A 24478-nucleotide genomic window follows, 5' to 3' on the forward strand; every position below is an offset into this window, starting at 1 on the left:
ATCTAAGGTGAGGGAGAGATTAAATCGGGTGAGTGAGTTAGCTGAACAGCACCTGAAGAGGGCACAGCATAGAACTAAGGAGGATGGCAGGTAAAAACTCTGAAATATGGATGTTTCCCATAGGGATGACTTATTAGTATTGTTCTCAGTGGTAGCAGATCCCTTCAAATCCAGGTTTAGTGGCCCCTATTGAAATTGAGAAAAAGTTGAGTTAGGTAAACTATCTGACAAAGATGCCAGATATGGAAAAAAACATCTGGATCGGGTATGTCATGTGAATATGTTGAAACCTTATTATAAGAGAGAGAAGGAACTGGAGAAACAGGTGTTAGTTACTGTACTGCAGAATGAGGAATCAAATCAAGATGTTGTGGAGTTTGATTTGCCTTAAAATATGTTACACAACAAGGAAGTCTTTTGGGGGGGGGGGGGGGGTGGAATAGGCTAGTGAACTATCTGTCTCAAAAGCAAATAACGCTGAGGAAAGGTTTGTTGCAGCAGTAGGAGAAGAAGTGCAGGCACAAGATGGGGAGGACTAATGCTATCGTGCATGAGGTAGAAGTAGGGAATGCTGTTCCAATAAAATAACACCCCTACAGGCCTAATCCTTTCAAAGCCACACTAGTCCAGAAGGAAGTGGATGCGATGCGGTATTATCAAACTGAGTCAGAGCAATGGGAGTTCACTGATTGCGTCAGTTTCCAAACCTGACAGGTCTCAACGATTTTGTGTGGATTATCTAAAGGTCAATGCTATAACAAAATCAGACTCATACCCAATACCAAGATTGGAGGACTGCATAGAGAAAAATGGTCAAGACAATTACATCACAAAGTTGGACTTACTGTGTGGTTATTGGCAGGTATCTTTATCTGTGAAAGTGAAAGAGGTTTCTGCGTTTGTAACCCTAAATGGGCAATGCCAATTCAAAGTTATGCCTTTTGGAATGAAGAATATACCAGTCACATTGTTAAAGACTCATGAACAGAATTGTGGCTGGGTTAGTGAACTGTGCAGTCTATCTGGAGGATAGAGTGATCATTAGTAAGTCATGGAAAGATCATATGGCACAGTTAGCAGACTTCTTTGAATGATTAAGAGAAGCAAAACGGGTAATAAACTAAAAACAAAACAGAATTTGCAAAGGCAGAGGTGTGGCACTGCTAACAGGTTTACTGAAGAAGAATACAAAATTTCAGTGGGCAGAACAATGCCAGGAGGCATTTAAGAATTTAAAAGTAGTATTAACCACAGCACCAGTTTTAGCTACACCAATGTTTTTGAAATCCTTCCAAGTTGCCATCGCTGCGAGTGATATAGGAGTTGGAGCTGTACTGCTACAGGAAGGTGATGATGGAAATTGAGCACCGATTGGTTGCTTCTCAAAAAAACTCTACACCCACCAGAGAAAGTATTGTACCATAGAAAAATAATTATTGAATTTGGTTCTGGTCTTCGAAAATTTTAATATTTATGTCATGAACAATGTGTTGGAGACGGTTGGGTATACTATCACACTCAATTTGCATCCTTGGAACAATTTAAAGACAAGAATATGAGATGATATTGTTGGAGTCTTATGTTGCAGATTTTAATTTATACGCTGTACATGTTGCAGGTCATAAGAATGTGATAGCAAATGTGTTACCGTGGATTTATCAGTAAGATTCAGCTGACACCGATGTTTTATATGTATGCATGTGCAAAAATTAATATGAACTTAGATTAATGTCCTATCTATTTCATTATAATAGGTTTAAGAATGCAGAAAAACAAAATTAACCCATCACTGCTGCCTCACAGCCCTGAGACCCGGGTTCAATTCCCGCCTCAGGCGACTGACTGTGTGGAGTTTGCACATTCTCCCCGTGTCTGCGCGGGTTTTCTCCGGGTGCTCCGGTTTCCTCCCACAGTCCAAAGATGTGCAGGTCAGGTGAATTGGCTATGCTAAATTGCCCGAGGTGTTAGGTAAGGGGTAAATGTAGGGGTATGGGTGGGTTGCGCTTCGGCGGGTCGGTGTGGACTTGTTGGGCCGAAGGGCCTGTTTCCACACTGTAATGTAATCTAATCTAATAATCTGATCTAATCTAATCTGTAATGTAATCTAAATCTAATCTAATCTAATTTCATTATGATGGTTCATTATTTCCTTTGGGGAGGAGGTGTTTTCAAGTTGAAAGCATGTCCTACACCTTTAAGAAAGAGTGAACGCTATTTTGCACTGAGAGCTTACAAGCTAGCAGTCTCAGAGTATACTGGAAAATCAAAAATATGTAATATTTGGCTGTGGACTAGGTACCTGAGTTGTTTTGACAACAATTCGAATTGCACCAATCAGTTTAAATTATGCACCAGGATACCAAAACCCAATCAACTTTGAATTTAATGTTCTTGTCATCCTTGAACCAATGAGACGATCTGATGTTTGGGATATGAAGAAGCAAACAGTTTGACAGTTAGACAGAGACCAACTGCCATTGACAGAGTAACTGCCAGCAAAACACTCTCTATCAAAGAAACATCTGAAACATTGTGGCATTAAAAGTCAGAGGACGATACAGAGAGATCTTGGCTGAAAGAAAGAGGATACCAGAGATGACAACTGCTGTTTGGTATTGAAATTAAGTTGATGTAATTTTTTGGTATAGAGTTGAAGGCAGATAACAAGCAGTTATGAGAAAGGAGGCTTAGCGTTTTCGACAGTTGTTGTTAAATGTTCACTTTTAAAGTTAAAGATAAAATGATATTTTTTCTTGAAATAGTGGAAGTTGGGTGTTCTCTGTCATTCATACTTTAACAGACTATGAGGCGAGGTGAGCTTTTCTGGGTGTTTGGTATAATTGGCAGAAGGGTTCACCGTCGTGTCATAGCACTTTAAATATGGTTCATTCAGTTGGCTCGATGGCTGATTTTTCCAACAGGAATGGGTTCAATGCTGACACTACTTGAATGTACTATGAAGGACTCTACTTCTCATTTGTCTCCTCCCCTGAGCTATGGTTACCTGTAACTAATATCAATCAGTTTCCTTTGAATGAATGATCAGTTCTATACTTTGGGAAAGCTGCACTGTCCGAGGGTCAGTGCTGTGGGAGGGAATGCTGCACTGTCTGAGGGTCAGTGCCTTTGGGAGGGAATGCTGCACTGTCTGAGGGTCAGTGCCTTTGGGAGGGAATGCTGCACTGTCTGAGGGTCAGTGCCTTTGGGAGGGAATGCTGCACTGTCTGAGGGTCAGTGCTGTTAGAGGGAATGCTGCACTGTCTGAGGGTCAGTGCCTGTGGGACGGAATGCTGCACTGTCTGAGGGTCAGTGCTGTTAGAGGGAATGCTGCACTGTCTGAGGGTCAGTGCCTGTGGGAGGGAATGCTGCACTGTCTGAGGGTCAGTGCTGTAGGAGGGAATGCTGCACTGTCTGAGGGTCAGTGCTGTAGGAGGGAATGCTGCACTGTCCGAGGGTCAGTGCCTTTGGGAGGGAATGCTGCACTGTCTGAGGGTCAGTGCTGTGGGAGGGAATGCTGCACTGTCTGAGGGTCAGTGCTTGTGGGAGGGAATGCTGCACTGTCTGAGGGTCAGTGCTGTTGGATGGAATGCTACACTGTCCGAGGGTCAGTGCTGTGGGAGGGAATGCAGCACTGTCCGAGGGTCACTGCATGTGGGAGGGAATGCTGCACTGTCTGAGGGTCAGTGCTGTGGGAGGGAATGCTGCACTGTCTGAGGGTCAGTTCCTGTGGGAGGAAATGCTGCACTGTCTGAGGGTCAGTGCTATAGGAGGGAATGCTGCACTGTCTGAGGGTCAGTGCCTGTGGGACGGAATGCTGCACTGTCCGAGGGTCAGTGCCTGTGGGAGGGAATGCTGCACTGTCTGAGGGTCAGTGCCTGTGGGAGGGAATGCTGCACTGTCCGAGGGTCAGTGGTGTTGGAGGGAATGCTGCACTGTCCGAAGGTCAGTGCTGTGGGAGGGAATGCTGCACTGTCCGAGGGTCACTGCATGTGGGAGGGAATGCTGCACTGTCTGAGGGTCAGTGCTGTGGGAGGGAATGCTGCACTGTCTGAGGGTTGGTTCTGATTGAGTGAGTGCCATATTACCACAGATTCAGTACTGGGGTAGACCTGCATTGTCAGTGGGTCAGAACTGAGGGAGTGCTGCATTTTCAGGAGGTCAGTACTGAGGGGGTGCTGCATTGTCAGAGGGTCAGTGCTGAGGGAGTGTTTCACTGTCAGAGGGTCAGTACTGAGTGAGTGCTGCACTGTTCGAATGTCAGTACTAAGGGAGTTCTGCGCTGTCTGAGGGCCAGTACTGAGGGAGTGCTGCTGTGTCAGTGGGTCAGTGCTGAGGGTGTGCTGCTGTGTCAGAGGGTCAGTACTGAGAGAGTGCTGCACTGTCAGAGGGTCAGTACTGAGAGAGTGCTGCTTTTTCAGAGGGTCAGCACTCAGAGAGTGCTGCACGATCTGAGGATCAGTGCTGTGGGAGGGAGTGCTGTATTTTCAAAGGGTCAGTGCTGTGGGAGGGAAAGCTGCACTGTCTGAGCGTCAGTGTTGAGGGAGTGCTGCACCGTCAATGGGTCAGTAGGGAGGGTGTGTTGTTCTTTCAGAGGGCCAGTGCTGAGGGAGTGCTGCACTTTCAAACGGTCAGTATTGAGGGAGTGCTGCTTTTCAGAGGGTCAGTACTGAGGGAGTATTGCATTTTCAGAGGGTCAGTGTTGATGGAATGCTGCATTTTCAGAGGGTCAACGCTCAGGGAGTACTGCACTGTCGAGGGTCAGTGCTGAGGGAGTGCAGCATTTTCAGAGGGTCAGTACTGAGGGAATGCTGCATTTTCAGAGGGTCAACACTCAGAGTGCTGCACTGTCAGAGGGTCAGTGCTGAGGGAGTGCTGCTGTGTCAGTGGGTCAGTACTGAGGGAGTGCTGCACTCTCAGATGGTCAGTGCTGAGGGAGTGCCACACTGTGAGAGTGTGTTCAATCTGAAGAGTTCTGTTCTGTCTCTCTCACTCTCTCTCACTGTCTCCGTAGGGTGGAGTCAATGATCAGATTTCTCTGTCAGCTTATGTGACATCAGCTTTACTGGAATCAACACTTTCAGGTTCTGAGATGGTGAGAATTCAACTCAAACATTGGGAATCTGGGATTGGTGGGAATGAGGCATCTGGGCCAGAGAAACGTGTTGGAACAGGGATTGGTGGGAAATGGGTGCCTGGGCCAGAGAAACATGTCGGATTGGGGTTTGGTGGGAATGAGGCATCTGGGCCTGACAAACCTGTTGGATTGGGAACAGGTGGGAATGGGGCATCTGGGAATGAGAAATATTTTGGATCGGGAATTGGTGGGAATGGGGCATCTGGGCCTGAGAAACATGTGAGATTGGAGATTGTTGGGAGTTAGGATTGCGGGACTCAGAAACATGTGGGATCGGGGTTTGAGGATGTAAGATGTCTGTGGTTGGGGGTTTGTGAAGTGTCTGCAGGTGGGGGTTTGGCAATCTGAGGGTGAGGGGTGATGGCATCCTGAGGGTGAGGGGGTGTTGGGTGGGGAGAGTTGTGAGTGGGGACTGTGTGTCCCTTAGTCACTTTCTCCATCGTCTTTCTAGAGTCGGATTACAGACAGAGGCCTGAGCTGCCTGCGGACTGCATTACAGACAGTGAACAGCACCTACACTCTCGCATTGCTCGCCTATACCTTTACCCTGGGCCAGGACCAGGTTGCTAGGAAAATAACTCTCCAGTGGCTGGAAAAGTTGGCCATCAAAACAGGTCTAGCTATGTTCATCCACAATCCCTCTGTGTTTGCCTCCTGCTATGTCTCCCCCCCACTTCCCTCTCATTGGGGTGTGCTGGAACATTGATCTGTTGGCTGTCCAATAACTAATGGTGAACCTCCTGTCTCTGGGTTACAGACAGATTGACTCATTGGCAGCAGGAGGAGACCCTGGAGAGCGAGGAAGAGCATGGTTACTGGTGGAGAGCACCCTCTGCAGACGTTGAAATGACAGCCTATGTGCTTCTAGCCCTTCTCTCTCAGCCACAGGTCCCAGACTCCGAGTTGGACGATGCCACGTCCATTGTTCGCTGGCTGGTTAAGCAGAGGAATCCTTACGGAGGCTTCGCATCAACCCAGGTAATACTCCGTCCTCTGTACCATTTTGGCTATGGGATCTGATCACTCTGCAGAGGCACAGATCATTTCAGGATTGAGTAAAGAAGGTTGATATTGGGGAACTGATAGATGTAGTAGATTTCCAGAAGGCATTTCAGTAATGGGGGAAAAATGATTTAATAGGCAAGTGAGTTACGGGTGGCTTGTTCACATGGCTAAGGGAATGCTTGTTGGTCAGAAAATAAGCCGAGAAATGAACAATTGGCAGGTATCGAATGGAGTGGTATAGAACAAGGGACACTACTGGGGGATTAGATATGAACGACTTGGATATCAAGATGGGGACTCACGTGTCGAGTTTTCCTGATATTTTCCCACTCAGTACAAAGGTAAGGGAGACCTGAGAAGCTTACAGAGAATCTTGGCTGTGCTTGGACAAGGATCACAGGCAGTCAGCATGTCGCTACACCAAGGAAGTAGGCAGGCGGACCACCCGATGCTCCCAGTTGTAAGGGAGTACAGCAATAAAGTCCCGTTCTGATCAGACAGCGGGCTGGAGAGGCCACAGCTGAAATACTACAAGCAGTTTTAACCTCTGCATTCTGGGATTGCAGGCAGTTCATCAGGTTCGGCCCTGGGATGGAGGAGCTTGTCCTGTGATAGGCTGCTGAGTGAATTGGGACAATATTGCCTGGAGTTGAGAAGAATGAGAGGTGATTTCATTGAGACTGACAATGTTCTATAGGGTTAAAAATCACACAACACTAGGTTATAGTCCAACAGGTTTATTTGGAAGCACACTAGCTTTCGGAGCAACGCTCCTTCATCAGGTGGTAGTCAATGTTCTTACAGGGGTTAGGTAACAGTGGAATCACTGAGAGATTGTCCTCACCCGAACCCACCCCGGGTCGGGGAACCTATAACAGAGTTATGTGGAGATATAGCCTCAGGGGAAGGGGCCAACCTCTGAATGAGATGAGAGGACGTTTCTTCCCTCAAAGGGGTGTGCATCTTTGGATTTCTCCAACCCAGGGGGTGAAGCTGGCCCGTTGTGGAATATAGTTCAGACTGGGCTCTGGTACAATCTAGTTTGTTGGGTAATGGAGGGATTTGGGAGTGGGGGATAGGGGAGTGAAGTTGAAGCCAATGATCGTACTGAACGGTGGAAAACATCCTCTACTCCAGCCTTTAAAAGCTCTTGTGTCCAGGCTGGGACTTGTGCCCAGCCTGGGCCTTTCCTAGTGTATGTGTGTCACTGTGTATTCTGTGTACTGTCAAAATGACTGGCACTTTCTTTCTGCCCCCAGGATACAGTGGTCGCTCTCCAGGCCCTGGCTCTCTACGCTGAGAGGACCCACGTGGATGGCCATCAGAGCTCAGTAACTGTAACCTCAGAGACAACATTCCACAAGGACTTTCATGTTGACACTTCCAACCAGCTGCTGCTCCAGAGGCAGGCCTTGGAAGAGATTCCCGGAAAATACAGGGTGCTAATCACAGGGAACAGATGCATTCTTCTCCAGGTCAGTCACTACCTCATCAATCATCCTGAGGGAGGGACACGGCGGGGAGGCAGGAGTGAGGGGCATGGATAGGGGGGAGTGAGGGGCATGGGGAGGGGGGAGTGAGGGGCATGGGGAAGTAGAAATGAGGGGCATGGATAGGGGGAGTGAGAGGCATGGGGAGGGGGGGTTGAGGGGCATGGGGAAGTGGGGTGAGGGGCATGGGGGGAAGTGAGGGGCATGGAGAGGTAGGAGTGATGGACATTGGGAGGCAAGAGTAAGGGGCATGGGGAGGGGGAGTGAGGGGCATGGGGAGGCGGAGTGAGGGGAATGGGGAGGCAGGGGTAAGGGGCATGGGTAGGTGGGAGTGAGGGGCATGGGGAGGTGGGAGTGACGGACATGGGGAGATGGAAGTGAGGGGCATGGGGAGGTGGGAGTGAGGGACATGGGGAGGTGGGAGTGAGGGGCATGGGGAGGTTGGAGGCATGGGCATGGGGAGGGGTGAGTGAGGGGCATGGTGGGGGAGGAAATGAGGGACATGGGGAGGAGGAGTGAGGGGCATGGGGAGGTGGGAGTGACGGACATGGGGAGGTGGGAGTGAGGGACATGGGGAGGTGGGAGTGAGGGACATGGGGAGGTGGGAGTGAGGGACATGGGGAGGTGGGAGTGAGGGACATGGGGAGGTGGGAGTGAGGGACATGGGGAGGTGGGAGTGAGGGACATGGGGAGGTGGGAGCGAGGGCCATGGGGAGATGGGAGTGATGGGCATAGGAGGCAGCAGTGAGGAGCATGGGAAGAGGGAGTGAGGGGCATGGGGAGGGGCGAGTGAGGGGCATGGGGAGGGGCGAGTGAGGGGCATGGGGAGGGAGGAGGGAGAAGTGAGGGACATGGGGAGAGGGGAATGGGGAGGTGTGAGTGAGGGACATGGGGTGGCAGGAGTGAAGGATATGGGGTGGTAGGAGTGAGGGACATGGGGAGGTGGGACTGAGGGGCATGAGGAGGGGGGAGCGAGGGACATGGGGAGGTGGGAGTGAGGGACTGGCGAGGCAGCAGTGAGGGGCATGGGGAGGTAGGAATGAGGGGCATGTGGATGGGGGATTGAGGGGCATGGGGAGAGGAGAGTGAGGGCCATGGGGGGGGGGGGAGTGAAGGGCATGGGGAGGAGTGAGTGAGGGGCATGGGGAGGAGTGAGTGAGGGACATGGGGAGGTGGGAGTGAGGGACATGGGGAGTTGGTTGTGAGGACATGGGAAGGCAGGGGTGAGGGACATGGAGAGGGGGAGTGAGGGACATGGGGAGGTGGGAGTGTGGGACATGGGGAAGTAGGAGTGAGGGACATGGGGAGGTGGGAGTGAGGGACATGGGGAGATGGGAGTGAGGGAAATGGGGAGGTGGGAGTTAGGGGCATGGGGAGGTAAGAGTGAGGGACATGGGGAGGTGGGAGTGAGGAACATGGGGAGGTGGGAGTGAGGGACATGGAAATGGGGGAGTGAGGGGCATGGGGAGGTGGGAGTGAGTGTCATGGTGAGGTTGGAGTGAGGGATATTTGGAGGGAGCAGTGAGGGACATGGGGAGGCAGGAGTGAGGGGCATAGGGAGGGGTGAGTGAGGGACATGGGGCGGGGGGAGTGTGGGTCATGGGGAGGGGCGTGTGAGGGACATGGGGAGGCAGGAGTGAGGGGCATAGGGAGGGGTGAGTGAGGGACATGGGGCGGGGGGAGTGTGGGTCATGGGGAGGGGCGTGTGAGGGACATGGGGAGGCAGGAGTGAGGGGCATAGGGAGGGGTGAGTGAGGGACATGGGGAGGCAGGAGTGAGGGACATGGGGAGGTGGGAGGGAGGGAAATGGGGAGGTGGGAGGGAGGGGCATGGGGAGGTGGGAGGGAGGGGCATGGGGAGGTGGGAGTGATACATGGGAAGGTGGGAGTGAAGGACATGGGAATGGGGGAGTGAGGGACATGGGGAGGTGGGAGTGAGGGGCATGGGGAGGTGGGAGTGAGGGATATTTGGAGGGGGGAGTGAGGGACATGGGGAGGCAGGAGTGAGGGGCATGGGGAGGTGGGAGTGAGGGACATGGGGAGGTGGGAGTAAGGGAAATGGGGTGGTGGGAGGGAGGGGCATGGGGAGGTAGGAGTGAGGGGCATAGGGAGGGGTGAGTGAGGGACATGGGGCGGGGGGAGTGTGGGTCATGGGGAGGGGCGTGTGAGGGACATGGGGAGGCAGGAGTGAGGGGCATAGGGAGGGGTGAGTGAGGGACATGGGGCGGGGGGAGTGTGGGTCATGGGGAGGGGCGTGTGAGGGACATGGGGAGGCAGGAGTGAGGGGCATAGGGAGGGGTGAGTGAGGGACATGGGGAGGCAGGAGTGAGGGACATGGGGAGGTGGGAGGGAGGGAAATGGGGAGGTGGGAGGGAGGGGCATGGGGAGGTGGGAGTGATACATGGGAAGGTGGGAGTGAAGGACATGGGAATGGGGGAGTGAGGGACATGGGGAGGTGGGAGTGAGGGGCATGGGGAGGTGGGAGTGAGGGATATTTGGAGGGGGGAGTGAGGGACATGGGGAGGCAGGAGTGAGGGGCATGGGGAGGTGGGAGTGAGGGACATGGGGAGGTGGGAGTAAGGGAAATGGGGTGGTGGGAGGGAGGGGCATGGGGAGGTAGGAGTGAGGGACATGGGGAGGTGGGAGTGAGGGACATGGGAAGGTGGGAGTGAAGGACATGTGGAGAGGAGAGTGAGGGACATGGGAATGGGGAAGTGAGGGACATGGGGAGGTGGGAGTGAGGGTCATGGGGAGGTGGGAGTGAGGGATATTTGGAGGGGGGAGTGAGGGACATGGGGAGGTAGGAGTGAGGGGCATGGGGAGGGGGAATGTGAGTCATGGGGAGGGGGAATGTGAGTCATGGGGAGGGGTGTGTGAGGGACATGGGGAGGCAGGAGTGAGGGGCATGGGGAGGGGGGAGTGAGGGGCATGGGGAGGGGGGAGTGAGCGGTATGGGGAGGGGGAAGTGAGGGGCATGGGGAGGGGGGAGTGAGCGGTATGGGGAGGGGGAAGTGAGGGGCATGGAGAGGTAGGAGTGAGGGGCATGGGGAGGTGTGAATGAGGTAGATGGAGAGGTAGGAATGAGGAGCATGGGGAGGGGAATGTGAGAGACTCCCCCGGTAAGGGGGAGTGAGGTTTGGTCGGGGGGGGGTCAGTGAGGGACGTTGGATGTTGAGAATGCTGCTGTGGGGAGTTGTCTGTGAGACTTGCTGCTATTTTCGACATGAAGTAACTGGTGGTTCTATCTGCAGACTGTTCTCCGTTATAACATACCCGTCAAACCTAAAGATTCTGTCTTCAAGCTATCTCTAGCAACGTTGGAACAAAATGTATTGGACACTACCCTCCAGGGGGAGCCAACTTTCAGGATTTTTCTCAATATCACGTGAGTCATGAGAGGAGCTTTTTATTATTCATTAGGGGACGTGGATTCATCACCCACTCCTTGTGAATCTTTAACAGATTGGGTTAGGGTTAGGGAAATCCTTGTGCTGTAGGGAGACCCATAATGCTGTTCGGAAGGGAACTCCTGGAGGAATTCCAGGATCTTAACCCAGCAACCTGGAAGGTACAGTGATACATGATCGTCAACCATACAACCAATAAATATGTACCCTCACTCCCACACCAAGTAAATACTAACCATCACACTCAGAGTCACGATGATGAGGGCTGAGAGGGTAACTCATAGGCGGTGGTGCTCCTATGTATGTATCTGCTATCCATCCAGATGGAAGTGGTCATTAGTTTGGAAGGAGCTACCCGAAGAAATATTTGTGAATTCCTGCAGTGTATTTTATAGGTAATTCACTGGAAGGAAGACGTGGTGTGAAATACAGGGTCAGTATTAATTGGACATTGGAGTATAGTTCAGTGTTGACCCGTTGGGAGAGTAATGGTCAGTACTCACTGGGTGTGAGAGCAATGATTAACTGGAAATCAGAGCAAGTGTCACTATTTGCTGGATGGGGGAAACAGCGCTCAGTAATTACTGAGTGTGGGAGTGAGAGACTGTGTTTACTGGGCATGGATGTGGTGATTTGTCGCTAACAGTGATCATTTATTGAGACTGATGTTCATTAGTTATCAGTACATTAGTTATCGGTATATTGACTGGGTATGAGTGTCTGAATTTACTCCGTGTGTGAGTGTTGGTGTGACAGTCAATACATATTGCCTGGGTGTGGAGTGAAGGTCAGAACTTACCATGTATTGGTATGAGGGGCAGTATTAATTGGGAGTGATAATGAGTGTTAATATTTACTGAACTTTGAGGGAGATGGTCATAATTTCTTCAATATGAGAATGATAGTCAATATTTACTGGCTGTCAGCAGTATTTATTGTGTTTGAGAGTGATCAATATTTCAGTGTATCAGCATTTATCAATTGAGGGTGTGATGGCCAGGAATTAATAGGTGCAAGAGTGAGAGTCAATAATTACTTGCTATGAGATTGCTGTGCAATATTTATTAAGCATGAGAGAGGCAGTCAATATTATCTGGGACTGTAATTGAAAGTCTGGGAGAGATTATCAGTATTGACTGCACATGGGACGGATGATAAGTATGGTCTGGGCAGAGGAGTGACTTATTATCTCCTGGGTGTGGAAGCAAGAATCAGTTTTAACTAGGTGTGAGTGAGATGGTCAGTACTTAATAGGGAGCTTATCGCAGTGAAAGCGACGGTCAGGATTTACTGGGTGTGAGAGTGAGGATCTGTAGATAATAGCTGTGAGAGGGATGGTGAGTATTTACTAAGTGTGGGAGTGATGGTCAGTATTTACTGCGTGTGGGAGTGAGGATCTGTAGATAATGGCTGTGAGAGGGACGGTCAGTATTTACTGGGTGTGGGAGAGAGTATCTGTAGTAAATGGCTGTGAGAGTGAGTGTCAGTATTTACTGGGTGAGGGAGTGAGGATCTTTAGATAATGGCTATGAGAATGAGTGTCAGTATTACTGTGTTGGGAGTGACGATCTGTAGTTAATGACTGTGAGAGGGATGGTCTGTATTTACTGGCTGTGGGAGTGAGGACCTGTAGTTAGTGGCTGTGAGCGGATGGTCAGTATTTACTGGGTGTGGGAGTGAGGTTCTGCAGTTAATGGCTGTGAGAGGGATGGTCAGTATTTACTGGGTGTGGGAGTGAGGATCTGTAGTTAATGGCTGTGAGAGGGATGGTCAGTATTTACTGGGCGTGGGAGTGAGGTTCTGCAGTTAATGGCTGTGAGAGGGATGGTCAGTATTTACTGGGCGTGGGAGTGAGGTTCTGCTGTTAATGGCTGTGAGAGGGATGGTCAGTATTTACTGGCTGTGGGAGTGAGGATCTGTAGTTAGTGGCTGTGAGAGTGAGTGTCAGTATTTACTGGATGTGGGAGTGAGGATCTCTAGTTAATGGCTGTGAGAGTGAGTGTCAGTATATACTGGGCATGGGAGTGAGGATCTGTAGTTAATGGCAGTGAGCGGATGGTCAGTATTTACTGGGCGTGGGAGTGAGGATCTGTAGTTAATGGCTGTGAGAGGGATGGTCAGTATTTACTGGGTGTGGGAGGGAGGATCTGTAATTAATGCTATGAGAGGGATGGTCAATATTTAGTAAGTGTGGGTGTGAGGGTAAGTACTTACTTGGTGTGGGAGTGAGGATCTGTAGTTAATAGCTGTGACAGGGATGGTCAGTATTTACTGGCTGTGGGAGTGACGTTTGGCAGTTCATGGCTGTGAGGGGAATGGTCAGTATTACTGTGTGTGGGAATGAGAATCTGTAGTTAATGACTGTGAGAGGGATGGTCAGTATTTACTGGGTGTGGGAGTGAGGACCTGTAGTTAATGGCTGTGAGAGTGATGGTCAGTATTTACTGGGTTTGCGAGGCGGGATCTGTCATTAATGGCTGTGAGAGGGAGGGTCAGTATTTCCTACGTGAGGGAGTGAGAATCGGTAGTTAATGCTGTGAAAGGGATGGTCAGTATTTAGTGCGTGTGGGAGTGAGGATCTCTAGTTCATCGTTGTGAGAGTGATGGTCAGTATTTACTAAGTGTGGGTATGAGGATCAGTATTTACTAGATATGGGTTTGAGGATCTGTAGTTAATGGCTGTGAGAGGGATGGTCAGTATTTATTGGGTGTGGGAGTGAGGATCTGTAGATAATGGCTGTGAGAGGGATGGTCAGTATTTACTGTGTGGGTGTGAGGATCTGTAGTTAATGGCTATGAGAGGGATGGTCAGTATTTACTGTGTGGGTGTGAGGATCTGTAGTTAATGGCTATGAGAGGGATGGTCAGTATTTACTGTGTGGGTGTGAGGATCTGTAGTTAATGGCTATGAGAGGGATGGTCAGTATTTACTGTGTGGGTGTGAGGATCTGTAGTTAATGGCTATGAGAGGGATGGTCAGTATTTACTGTGTGGGTGTGAGGATCTGTAGTTAATGGCTATGAGAGGGATGGTCAGTATTTACTGTGTGGGTGTGAGGATCTGTAGTTAATGGCTGTGAGAGGGATGGTCAGTATTTACTGGGTGTGGGAGTGGGAATCTCTCATTATTGGCAGTGAGAGTGATGGTCAGTATTTACTGGATGTGGAAGTGACAATCTGTAGTTAATGCTGTGAGAGGGATGGTCAGTATTAATTGTGTGAGGGAGTGGGGATCTGTAGTTAATGGCTGTGAGAGGGATGGTCAGTATTTAGTGCGTGAGGGAGTGGGGATCTGTAGTTAATGGCTGTGAGAGGGATGGTCAGTACTTACTAAGTGTGGGTATGATGGTCAGTATTTACTGGCTGTGGGAGTGAGGATCTGTGATTAATGGCTGTGAGAGGGATGGTCAGTATTTAGTGCGTGTGGGAGTGGGAATCTCTACTTAATGGCTGTGAGAGTGATGGTCAGTATTTACTGGATGTGGGTGTGAGGATCTGTCGTTAATGGCTGTGAGAGGGATGGTCAGTATTTACTGTGTGTGGGAGTGAGGATCCAAAACATAGAACATAGAACAGTACAGCACAGAACAGGCCCTTCAAACCCACGATTTTGTGCCGACCACTGATCCTCATGTATGCACCCTCAAATTTCTGTGACCATATGCATGTCCAGGAGTCTCTTAAATGTCCCTAATGACCCTGTCTCCACAACTGCTGCTGGCAACGCATTCCATGCTCTCACAACTCTCTGTGTAAAGAACCCGCCTCTGACATCCCCTCTATACTTTCCTCCAACCAGCTTAAAACTATGACCCCTCATGTTAGTAATTTCCGCCCTGGGAAATAGTCTCTGGCTATCGACTCTATCTATGCCTCTCATTATCTTGTATATCTCAATTAGGTCCCCTCTTCTCCTCCTTTTCTCCAATGAAAAAAGTCCGAGCTCAGTCAACCTCTCCTCATAAGATAAGCCCTCCAGTTCAGGCAGCATCCTGGTAAACCTCCTCTGAACCCTCTCCAAAGCATCCACATCTTTCTTATAATAGGGCGATCAGAACTGGATGCAGTATTCCAAGAGCGGTCTCACCAAAGTTTTATAGAGCTGCAACAAGATCTCATGACTCTTAAACTCAATACTCCTGTTAATGAAAGCCAAAACACCATATGCTTTCTTAACAACCTTGTCCACTTGGGTGGCCATTTTAAGGGATCTATGTACCTGCACCACAAGATCCCTCTGTTCCTCCACACTGCCAAGAATCCTATCCTTATTCCTGTACTCAGCCTTCAAATTCGACTTCCAAAATGCATCACCTTGCATTTATCCAGGTTGAATTCCATCTGCCACCTCTCAGCCCATCTCTGCATCCTGTCAATGTCCCGCTGCAGCCTACAACAGCCCTCCATACTGTCAACGACACCTCCAACCTTTGTGTCATCTGCAAACTTGCTGCCCCATCCTTCAATCCCCTCATCCAAGTCATTAATAAAAATTACAAACAATAGAGGCCCAAGGACAGAACCCTGTGGAACACCACTCACCACAGACTTCCAGGCAGAATATTTTCCTTCTACTATCACTCGCTGTCTTCTGTTGGCGAGCCAATTCTGTATCCAGACAGCTAAGTTCCCCTGTATCCCATTCCTCCTGACCTTCTGAATGAGCCTACCATGGGGAACCTTATCAAATGCCTTGCTGAAGTCCATATACACCACATCCATAGCTCGACTCTCATCAACTTTTCTAGTCACATCCTCAAAGAACTCGATAAGGTTTGTGAGGCATGACCTGCCCCTCACAAAGCCATGTTAACTGCATTTAATCAAGCCATGCTTTTCCAGATGGTCATAAATCCTATCCCTCAGAATCCTTTCTAACACCTTGCAGACGACAGACGTGAGACTTACTGGTCTGTAATTGCCGGGGATTTCCCTATTTCCTTTCTTGAAGAGAGGAATTACATTTGCCCCTCTCCAGTCCTCAGGTACGAATCGAGTGGACAGCGAGGATGAAAAGATCTTCGCAAGTGGCGAAGCAATTGCATTTCTCGTTTCCCAAAGCAGCCGAGGACAAATCTGGTCCGGGCCTGGCGACTTGTCAATCTTAATGTTTGACGAAATTTTCAGCACATCAGCTTCCTCTATCTCTATCCATTTCAGCATGCACACCTGCTCTTCAAAAGTTTCATTCACTACAAAGTTCGTTTCTTTCGTAAAGACGGAAGGAAAGTACTCATTTAGGGCTTCCCCTACCTCCTCAGACTCCACACACAAATTTCCGATGCTATCCCTGATCAGCCCTACTCTTTCTTTGACCATTCTCTTATTCCTCACATAAGTGTAAAATGCCTTTGTGTTCTCCATAATCCGTTCTGCCAAGCCTTTCTCGTGCCCCCTCCTGGCTCTCCTCAGACCATTTTTAAGCTCCTTCCTCGCCTGCCTGTAATCCTCTAGAGCTGGGTTTAACCCTAGCTTCCTCCACTTTATGTAAGCTACCTTCTTCCTTTTGACGAGAAGATCCACCGCTCTCGTCATCCAAGGTTCTTTTATCTTACCCCTTCTTGCCTGTCTCAGAGGGACATATTTATTCATCACTTGCAACAACTGTTCCTTAAACAGCCTCCACATGTCTATAGTGCCTTTACCATGGAACAATTGCTCCCAATCCATGCTTCCTAACTCATATCTAATCGCATCATAGTTTCCTCTTCCCCAATTAAATATCCTCCCATTTTGCCTAATCCTCTCCTTCTCCATAGCTATGTAGAATGTGAGGCAGTTGTGGTCACTATCACCAAAATGCTCTCCCACCACAAGATCTGATACCTGCCCTGGCTCGTTTCCGAGCACTAAGTCTAGAATGGCCTCTCCCCTCGTCGGCCTGTCAACGTACTGAGTTAGGAAACAGCTCCATTCAAATTTTCTCCTCGAAGGACGTTCCAATCAATATTGGGAAAGTTAAAGTCACCTATTATAACAACCCTACTACGTCCACACTTTTCCAAAATCTGCCGACCTATGCTTTCTTCCATCTCCCTGCTGCTACTGGGGGACCTGTAGTAAGCCCCTAAAGAGGTGACTGCTCCCTGGCTGTTCCTAATTTCCACCCATACTGACTCGGTAGGCAGATCTTCCTCAACAATGGAAACTTCTGTAGCTGTGATACCCTCTCTGATTAGTAGTTAATGCTGTGAGAGAGATAGTCAGTATTTATTGGGTGAGAGAGTGAGGATTTGTAGTGCATGACTGTGAGAGTGAGTGTCAGTATTTACTCGGTGTGGGAGTGAGGTTCTGCAGTTAATGGCTGTGAGAGGGATGGTCAGTATTTACTGGGTGTGAGAGTGAGGATCTGTAGTTATTGGCTGTGAGAGTGTGTCAGTATTTACTGGGTGTGGGAGTGACGATCTGTAGTTAATAGCTGAGAGGGGAATGGTCAGTATTTACTGGGTGTGGGAGTGACGATCTGTAGTTAATGGCTGTGAGAACACCGCTGGCAACAGTTCTCCATTTTGAGAAGCTTCCTTCCACTGTTCCCTGTCTCCTGTTGCCCAACCAGTTCTCTGTCCATCTCGCCAGCACACGCTGGAATCCATGTGACTTACCTTCTTCATCAGCCTACCATGAGGAATCTTATAAATTGCCTTACTTATGTCCATGTATATGACATCTACAGCCCTTCCCTCATCAATGAACTTTGTCACCTCTTCAAAGAATTTTATTAAGTTTGTAAGACATATTCTTACTTGCACAAACCCATGTTGCCTATCAGTGATAAGCCCATTTTCTTCCAAATGGGTATATATCCTATCCCTCAGCATCTTCTCCAGTAGCTTCCCTACTGCTGATGTCAGGCTCACCAGTCTATAATTACCTGGAGTATCCCTGCTACCCTTCTTAAACAAGGGGACGACATTAACAATTCTCCTGTCCTCTCAGGCCTTCCTGAGGTTTTCAAGGATGTGGCAAAGATATCTGGTAAAGCCCCAGCTATTTCTTTTCTCTCTTCCCTTCATAACCTGGGATAGATCCCATCCAGAAATGGGGATTTGTCCAACTTGATACTTTTAGAATACCCAACACTTCCTCCCTCCTTCTGCCATCTTAACGTCGAGTTGTCAAATATCTGTTCCTAACCTCAAATCTGCCATGTCCCTCTCCTCAGTGAATAACGATGCAAAGTACCCATTAAGAATCTCACCCATTTTCTCTGACTCCATGCGTAATCTTTCCTACTTTGTCCTTGATTGGGCAAACGCTTTCCCTCATTGCCCTCTGACTCCTTAAATATGAATAAGACCCACCTATCTACTCCCCTTACAATTGAATCTTCTATGACTATAGCCCTTCAACTCTTTGTCCCACCCTTCTGTACATCAGAGCCAGCCACAGTGTCATGAACATGGCTACTTCTCCCTTCCCCTGGTGAGCCATCTCCCCCAACAGTATCCAAAATATTATGCCTGTTTTGGAGGGAGATGACTGGTTTCCCTTAACCCTGCTAAGGATATCTCACGACCCCTTTTAGCCCTCTTAATTCCTCACTTCAGATTGTTCCTGCATTCCCAATATTCTTCTAAAGCTTCATCAGTTTTCAGTCGCCTAGACCTTATGTATGCTTCCTATTTCCTCTTAGCTAGTCTCACAATTTCACCTGTCATCCATGGTTCCCTACTCTTACCACTCCCATCCCTTATTTTCACAGGAACGTCTCTCTCCTAAACTCTAGTCAATCTCTCTTTAAAAGCCTCCCACATATCGAATGTGGATTTAGCTTCAAACAACTGTTCCCAATCTACATTCCCCAGCTCTTGCCGAATTTTGGTATATTTTGGTAATCTCCAATTTAGCACTCTTCCTTTAGGACCACTCTTGTCTTTTTCCATGAATATTCTAAATTGTGAGCAATATTCCCAAAGTCAGCCCTTACTGAAACTTCAACCACCTGACCCGGCTCATTCCCCAACACCCAGATCCATTGTGGACTCTTCCGAGTTGGAGTATTTATATATTGCTCTAGAAAACCATCCTGGATGCTCCTTACAAATTCTGCTCCATCTAGCCCTCTAATACTAAGTGAATCCCAGTCAATGTTGGGAAAATTAAAATCTCCTATCACTGCCACGCTTTTGCTCCTACATCTTTCTATAATCTGTACACATACTTGTACTTCTGTCTCACGCTCGTTGTTGGGAGGCCCCACATTGTTAATGCACCCTTCCCATTTCTGAGCTCTGGCCATGTTGCCTCACTGCTTGAGTCCTCCATGGTGCCCTTCTTCAGAACAGCTGTGATATCTTCTCTGACCAGTAATGCAACTCCTCCAGCCCTTTTACCTCCTTCTCTATCCTGCCTAAAGCATTGATTTCATGGGATATTTAGTTGTCAATTGTGTCCTTCCCTCAACCAAGCCTCAGTAATAACAATAACATCATGCTCCCAGGTACTACTCCAAGCCTTAATTTCATCTGCCTTACCTACTACACATTTCACATTAAAATAAATTCACCTCAGACCACCAGTCCCTTTGCATTTATCATCTGCTCCCTGCCTACTCTTCCCCATAGACATGCTGACTGCATGATCTAGTTCCTTACAGGCTTTAGTTACTACCTTCTTACTGTCCACTAACCTCCATGTTTGGTTTCCATCCCCCTGTCACATTAGTTTAAACCCTCCCCAACAGCGTTAGTAAAAACATCCTCAATGACATAGGTTCCACTCCAGCCCAGGTGTGGGCTGTCCAATTTGTAATGGTCCCCCCCATCCCCAGAACCGGTCCCAATGTCTCAAAAATCTGAACCCTCCTGCAGCATCTCTCATTTATCCTGCAGCATTTATCCTGCCTATTCTTTCATTTGTACTCTGACGAGCACATGGCACTGGCAGCTATGCTGAGATTACTAACTCTGAGGTACTACTTTTTTAACTTGACTCCTAACTCCCTAAATTCTGCTTGGAAGACCTCCATCCCATTTTTTATCAATCTCATTAGTGCCTATATGCACCATGACAACTGCCTGATCACCCTCCCCCTTCAGGATGTTCTGTAGTCAATCTGATACATCCCTGACCCGTGCACCTGAGAGGCAACATACCACTTGGGAGTCTCGTTTCTGACCACGGAGCCACCTATCTACTTCCATAACAATTGAATCCCCGATGACGATAGCCCTTCCACTCTTTGTCCCACCCTTCTGTACAGCAGAACCAGCCACAGTGCCATGAACCTGGCTTCCTGCTCTTTCTCTGCATTTTGGTCACCCATTCCCTTTCTCCCTCAGCAATCCTAATCTGTGGTATGACCAATTCGCTGAACAATATCCATGACCTCCTCAGCATTGCTGATGCTCCAAAGTGAGTCCATCCATAACTGCAGAGCCAACATCTGATCTAACAAGAGCTGCAGCTGGATACACTTGCTGCACGTGAAGAAGTCAGGGACATCAGCAGTGTCCCTGAGCTCCCACATTGAGGAGCATAACACAGGTCTGAGATCTCCTGCCATTTTTAATCTTTAAGCTTTATCTAAGTTGAGACTAAAGTTACGAAAAAAGAAAGAAAAGTTTTTTACCAATCAAACAATAAAACAAAATAACAGAAAATCCTTATCTTATCCACACACCAGAGTCCTTTCCTTAGTTCTAGGAGGAGGTTGAGTTGGAGACCTGCCCTCCCGGGTCAATATTTACTGATTAAGACAGTGACTGTCTATTTTTACTGGGTGTGGGAGTGATAGGCATTATTTACTGAATGGGGGAATGAGTGTCTGAATTGATTAGGTATTGGCATCAGTGTCAATATTTACTGTTTGTGAGAGGGATGGTCTGTATTTAAGAGAGAAAGAGGGTCAGTATTTACTGTGTGTGGGTATTGTCTTCACTTCCTGTTCTCCCGTGAGCCTCAATCTCACTTTCTTTCATATTATTTTAGCTACACTGGTGACCGTCCTTCTTCGAACATGGTGATTGTTGATGTGGGACTGCTATCTGGATTTTCAGCTGATAAAGAGTCTTATAGAAATGTGAGTTTGTTCCTCTGCTTAATTTCCCGTACTTTGCTAAAAGTTCCACTCTATATTCAGCCCCCATGGTTCATCTTTCTGTCCCTCCTGTGTCACTTTGTATCCAGTTATGGGATACTCTTCCAAAGTATCATCCTTTTCCCTACGCTGTGGATTTACACTGCTGTGGTTGGCTGGGACCGCAGAGAAAGATGTTGGGGTGAGCAGAACACTAACCATTTCGAAGAGATCAACAACAGACATCATTGCTGGAAACAATGTCAAAGATACCATCACTGTCTAGAATGTATCTCCCGTGTGCAAAGGAATGGCAGGGCTGTGAATGCTGAGGAGGTGAACCGTGAAATTTGGAGCATATCACAGAGTGGTCAGTTGGGCAGATATAATTCAGTCTGGAAAACTGCCAGACGAATACTCTTTTTCCCTTTTCATGGAAGGTGGATGTCACTGTCTCTGCCAGCTGTTTTTTTGTCTGTCCCAAATTATCAGTGTATTTACAAGGCAGCCCCATTCCTGAGGGTCTGTGGACACACACACAAACAGGCACTTTAGCTCAACTCATCCATGTCGACCAGGTTTCCGAAACTGAACTAGTCCCATTTGTCTGTGTTTGGCCCATGTCCCTCTCATTCTTTTCTATCCATGTACCTGTCCAAATGTCTTTTAAATGTTGGAATGATACTCATTCCTACCACATCCTCTACCACCAGCTCGTTCAATTTATGTATCACCCTCTGTAAAAACAAATTGCCACATATGTCTCTTTTAAATCTTTCCTCATTCACCTTGAAACAATGCCATCTAATTTTGGATTCCCCTATCCTGGGGAAAAGATCTTGGTTATTCACCTCATCCATGCCTCTCATAGAACACAGAACATTGCAGCGCAGTACGGCCCTCGATGTTGCGCCGACCAGTCATACCAATCTGAAGCCCTACACTATTCCATGTACGACCCTATGTTTGTCCAATTACGACTTAAATACACTTAAAATTGGTGAATCTACTACTGTTTCAGGCAAAGCATTCCATACCCTTACTACTCTCTGAGTAAAGAAACTACCTCTGACATCTGTCGTATATCTATCACCCCTCAATTTAAAGCTATGCCCCCTCGTGCTCGCCGTCACCATACTTGGAAAAAGGCTCTCCCTGTACACCAATCTAACCCTCTAATTATCTTATATGTCTCTATTAAATTACCTCTCAACCTTCTTCTCTCTAATGAAAACAGCCTTGAGTCCCTCAGCCTTTCCTCGTAAGACCTCCCCTCCATACCAGGCAACATCCTAGTAAATCTCATCTGCACCCTTTCCAAAGCTTCCACATCTTTCTTATAATGTGGTGACCAGAACTGTACACAGTACTCCAAGTGCGGCCGCACCAGAGTTTTGTACAGCTGCAGAATAACCTCATGGTTCCGCAACTCGATCCCTCTATTAATAAAGGCCAAAACACTGTATGCCTTCTTAACAATCCTGTCAACCTGGGTGGCAACTTTCAAGGATCTATGTACCTGGACACCGAGATCTCTCTGCTCATCCACACTACCAAGAATCTTACCATTAGCTCAGTACTTTGCATTCCGGTTACTCCGACGAAAGTGAATCATCTCACACTTAGGACATAGAACATAGAAGAATACAGCGCAGTACAGACCCTTTGGCCCTCGATGTTGCGCCGATCCAAGCCCACCTAACCTACACTAGTCCACTATCCTCCATATGGGGAGAAAGTGAGGTCTACAGATGCTGGAGATCAGAGCTGGAAATGTGTTGCTGGAAAAGCGCAGCAGGTCAGGCAGCATCCAGGGAACAGGAGAATCGACGTTTCGGGCATAAGCCCTTCTTCAGGAATGAGGAAAGTTTGTCCAGCAGGCTAAGATAAAAGGTAGGGAGGAGGGACTGGGGGATGGGCGTCGGAAATGTGATAGGTGGAAAGAGGTCAAGGTGAGGGTGATAGATCAGACTGGGGTGGGGGCGGAGAGATCGGGAAGAAGATTGCAGGTTAGGAAGGCGGTGCTGAATTCGATGGATTTGACTGAGACAGGGTGGGGGGAGGGTCTACACCGCTGACGCAAAACGCCAGCTCGCAGATCTACACCGCTGAGGCCAAACGCCAGCTCGCAGATACCTCCTCCTATTGCCCCCTTGACCATGACCCCACCCCCCACCACCAAACCATCATCTCCCAGACCATCCATAACCTCATCACCTCAGGGGACCTCCCATCCACCGCCTCCAACCTCATAGTCCCACAACCCCGCACCGCCCGTTTCTACCTGCTGCCCAAAATCCACAAACCTGACTGCCCCGGCCGACCCATTGTCTCAGCCTGCTCCTGCCCCACCGAACTCATCTCGGCATACCTCGACACGGTCCTGTCCCCATTAGTCCAAGAACTCCCCACCTACGTTCGGGACACCACCCATGCCCTCCATGATTTTCACTTCCCCGGTCCCCAACGCCTTATTTTCACCATGGACATCCAGTCCCTGTACACCTCCATCCCCCATCACGAAGGACTCAAAGCCCTCCGCTTCTTTCTTTCCCGCCGTACCGACCAGTACCCTTCCACTGACACCCTCCTTCAACTGACTGAACTGGTCCTCACCCTGAACAACTTCTCTTTCCAATCCTCCCACTTCCTCCAAACGAAAGGAGTAGCCATGGGCACCCGCATGGGCCCCAGCTATGCCTGCCTCTTCGTAGGATATGTGGAACAATCCATCTTCCGCAACTACACTGGCCCCACCCCCCACCTTTTCCTCCGCTACATCGATGACTGTATCGGCGCTGCCTCGTGCTCCCACGAGGAGGTTGAACAGTTCATCCACTTCACCAACACCTTCCACCCCGACCTCAAATTCACCTGGACAGTCTCAGCTTCCTCCCTCCCCTTCCTCGACCTTTCTATTTCTATCTCAGGCGACCGAATCAACACGGACATCTACTACAAACCGACCGACTCCCACAGCTACCTGGACTACACCTCCTCCCATCCTGCCCCCTGTAAAAACGCCATCCCATTCCCCCAATTCCTTCGACTCCGCCGCATCTGCTCCCAGGAGGACCAGTTCCAAAAACGCACAACCCAGATGGCCTCCTTCTTCAAGGACCGCAATTTCCCCCCGCCAGACATGGTCGACGATGCCCTCCACCGCATCTCTTCCACTTCCCGCTCCTCCGCCCTTGAGCCCCGCCCCTCCAACCGCCACCAGGACAGAACCCCACTGGTCCTCACCTACCACCCCACCAATCTCCATGTACAGCGCATCATCCGCCGTCATTTCCGCTACCTCCAAACGGACCCCACCACCAAGGATATATTTCCCTCCCCTCCCCTATCAGCATTCCGTAAAGACCACTCCCTCCGTGACTACCTCGTCAGATCCACACGCCCCACCAACCCAACCTCCACTCC

The 24478-nt window shown here is 49.0% G+C and overlaps 1 protein-coding gene across 2 annotated transcripts in view; it reads left to right on the forward strand.

Annotated features, from left to right (window-relative positions):
- Positions 1-24478, forward strand: part of LOC122544240 (pregnancy zone protein-like) — a 321085-nt gene that overhangs the window by 277495 nt on the left and 19112 nt on the right. For both annotated transcript variants that reach the window (XM_087980973.1, XM_087980974.1), the window contains 6 exons: positions 5012-5092; positions 5586-5748; positions 5892-6112; positions 7399-7614; positions 10880-11013; positions 20965-21055. In XM_087980973.1, coding sequence (XP_087837099.1) covers positions 5012-5092; positions 5586-5748; positions 5892-6112; positions 7399-7614; positions 10880-11013; positions 20965-21055 — 906 coding nt within the window. The remainder of the gene's footprint in view (positions 1-5011; positions 5093-5585; positions 5749-5891; positions 6113-7398; positions 7615-10879; positions 11014-20964; positions 21056-24478) is intronic.

Source organism: Chiloscyllium plagiosum, unplaced genomic scaffold, assembly GCF_037043375.1.
Source record: "Chiloscyllium plagiosum isolate Xiang-an unplaced genomic scaffold, Cpla_swu_hap1 HiC_scaffold_38, whole genome shotgun sequence".
In the NCBI taxonomy this organism is placed as follows: Eukaryota; Metazoa; Chordata; class Chondrichthyes; order Orectolobiformes; family Hemiscylliidae; genus Chiloscyllium; species Chiloscyllium plagiosum.